Source organism: Myotis myotis, unplaced genomic scaffold, assembly GCF_014108235.1.
Source record: "Myotis myotis isolate mMyoMyo1 unplaced genomic scaffold, mMyoMyo1.p scaffold_m19_p_5, whole genome shotgun sequence".
Taxonomy (NCBI): Eukaryota; Metazoa; Chordata; class Mammalia; order Chiroptera; family Vespertilionidae; genus Myotis; species Myotis myotis.
Genome location: NW_023416357.1, coordinates 96,091,832 through 96,094,456, shown reverse-complemented (window position 1 = coordinate 96,094,456; position 2,625 = coordinate 96,091,832). Strand labels below are relative to the sequence as shown.

The window sequence follows — 2,625 nt, the reverse complement described above, 5'->3', positions numbered from 1 at the left end:
AAAAAGAAGAAAGAGAAATGATTTCGGGGAGTGGAGAGCCACAGCTGTGAACTTCTTGAAGGCAGGGATGGATTTTGTTCATCTGTTTTGTACAGTCTCTAGCACAGTGACTTGCAAGTCAGGCAGTGTTTGTTGAATGAAAACAAAATCCAAAGGGAGTGTTTATGTAAGAGCATGAGGAATTTTTTTCCTAAGGCATCATTCATGATAAATCTAATCTCTAAAAATGTTTTGGAAAGAAATGTAATAAAGTGTCTTTCTTCCTATCTGTGGAATAATGTCCCCCAAAGATGTCCATGTCCTAATGCCTAGATTCTGTGAAGACGTTGTGTTACATGATGAGCGGGGAATTAAGGGTGCAGGTGGAATTAGGGTTGCTAATCATGTGACCTCAAGATGGGGAGATTATGATGGATTATCCAGGTAGATCCAATGTAATCACAAGGGTCCTTAGAAGAGGAGATAGGAGCATCATATGAGGAAAAGGAGATTCGCCCGCTGGCTGCCGGGATCAGAGGTCAGAGCGAGCCCTCGGGCACCACTGGAGGAAGATGGTGGTCACCCAGAGGAAATTAAGAAGGATCCGGAGAAACCAATTGTCCGGGAGATGGGCCCGCTGCTGCTGCTGCGTGTCTTCACCACCAACAACGGGCGCCACCATTGCAAGGACAAGTTCTGCGGGAATGTGCCATCCAGTGAGCTGCAGATCTACACCTGGATGGATGCAACCTTGAAAGAACTGACTAGTTCAGTAAAAGAAGTCTACCCAGAAGCTAGAAAGAAGGGCACACACTTCAACTTTGCAATTGTTTTTACGGATATGAAAAGACCTGGCTATCGGGTGAAGGAGATCGGCAGCACCATGTCCGGGAGAAAGGGGACTGATGATTCCATGACCCTGCAGTCGCAGAAGTTTCAGATAGGAGATTATCTGGACATAGTGATCACCCCTCGAATTGGGCACCACCTCCTTCAGAGCGCATGAGACCATATTAAATTTTATTGACTACTAGAGGCCCGATGCACGAAATTCATGCAAGGGTAGGCCTTCCGTCCCTTGGCTGCCGGCATCGGCTTCCCTCTGGCACCCAGGACCCGGGCTTCCCTCATGGCCTGGCTTCGTCCGGAAGGTCGTCTGGAAGGACATCTGGTTGGACATCTGGTCTAATGAGCATATTATGCTTTTATTATTATAGATTTCTTGAGTTTATTTTTCACTCAATTACATAAAACAAATTTAGGCTTTTCCCTCCCCCTTTTATTGCCATTAAGCCTGTAAACTCTAAGCAAATTGTAGTGCATTTATTTAGGTGTTAGGTTTACTGTGCTATGGTATGAATGTTCATAGAACGTCCATGTTTCAAGTACTTCTGTAAAATATGAAGTGCTCTTAGCATTCTGTGTAAAACTGTTCTTAAATATACATGTGCAATCAAACGAAAAAAATAAAAAAAGAAAGCAAAAGGAGCTGCTAAGCCCTGGCTGGTAGTTGGTGAGAGCGTCATCCCAGTGCACACCATGACTGTGGGTTTGATCTCTGGTCAGGACACATACAAGAAGCAACCAATGCGCGCATCACTAAGTGGAACAACAAAATCAATCTCTCTCTCACATCAAGAAAATTATAAAAACAGAAAAAGGGGCCGTGATGATGAAAGCAGAGGTTGAAGCAATGTGCTTTGAAGATGGGGAGGAGCCACAGCTGGGGAATGTGGGCCATCTCTAGCAGCTGGAAAAGGCAAGAAAAGGACCCTTTCCTCCGGAAAAGAAAGCCACCTGGCACCCTCTGACTTCAGCCCTCTGAGAGCTGGTTTGGACTTCTCTCCTCCAAGACAATAAATGCGTGTTGCTTGCAGACATTAAGTTTGTAGCAATTTATTGCAGCAGCATTCGGACACTGGTGCACCATTCTGGTGTCTAGTCCCTAACAGTGGTCTCCTGTGAGCCACATCTCGAGTATTCGCTCTCTGGGGTATGTCCCTCCCACACTAGTCTGTGCTGCCTGGGACCTACCAATGCATGATAACAGATGAGATGTGGTGTCAGCTCCAGACCCAAGCATCAAGAGGCCTGGGCAGCTCTACTTTTGCGCTTTGGGGAGTCTCCAGATGCGGGATGTAAAGCAGTCCTGCTGAAGCAGCCCGTGTGGAGAGGAGAGACCCTGAGACAGCTTGGAGTGGAGAGGGGCCCAGGCTTCCCAGCATTCCACTTTAGCCCCCCAACCCCCGATGACCTCAGCTCATCAGACTGTAACAGCATAAGGAGCCAAGCAAGGTCAGCTATGGAATATCCCATCGAGCCCAGTCTGTCCACAGGGACTGGAGAGATAATGACACGGTTCTTTCAAGCCACTGTCCAATTTCAGCTACCATGAGTGAAGGCCCTACTGTGGTGGGTGCTAGGGAACCATTGGTTCATAATACTGTCCTGAATAGCATTCCCACTTTCCAGATGAAGAAACTGAGGTCCTGGAAGAAGGTAACTAGACCTGCTGGAAGATGGGAGAACTGGGTTTCAACCGGTCTGTCCAACTCCAGAGCCCCAGACCCTTTGCACTTCCCAATGCAAGCTCTCCTCAGAGCTCTTAGATAAAATTCAAAGGCCTAGGTGGGTCCCCGTCACTGC

At 47.4% G+C, this 2,625-nt stretch overlaps 1 protein-coding gene across 1 annotated transcript; it reads left to right on the top strand.

The window, feature by feature from the left end:
- The first annotated feature begins 607 nt into the window (after positions 1-607).
- Positions 608-985, top strand: LOC118656700 (histone deacetylase complex subunit SAP18-like). The gene has a single exon (XM_036310250.1). It carries the CDS (start codon positions 608-610, stop codon positions 983-985), a length of 378 nt encoding a protein of 125 aa, XP_036166143.1.
- The last annotated feature ends 1,640 nt before the right edge of the window (positions 986-2,625 follow it).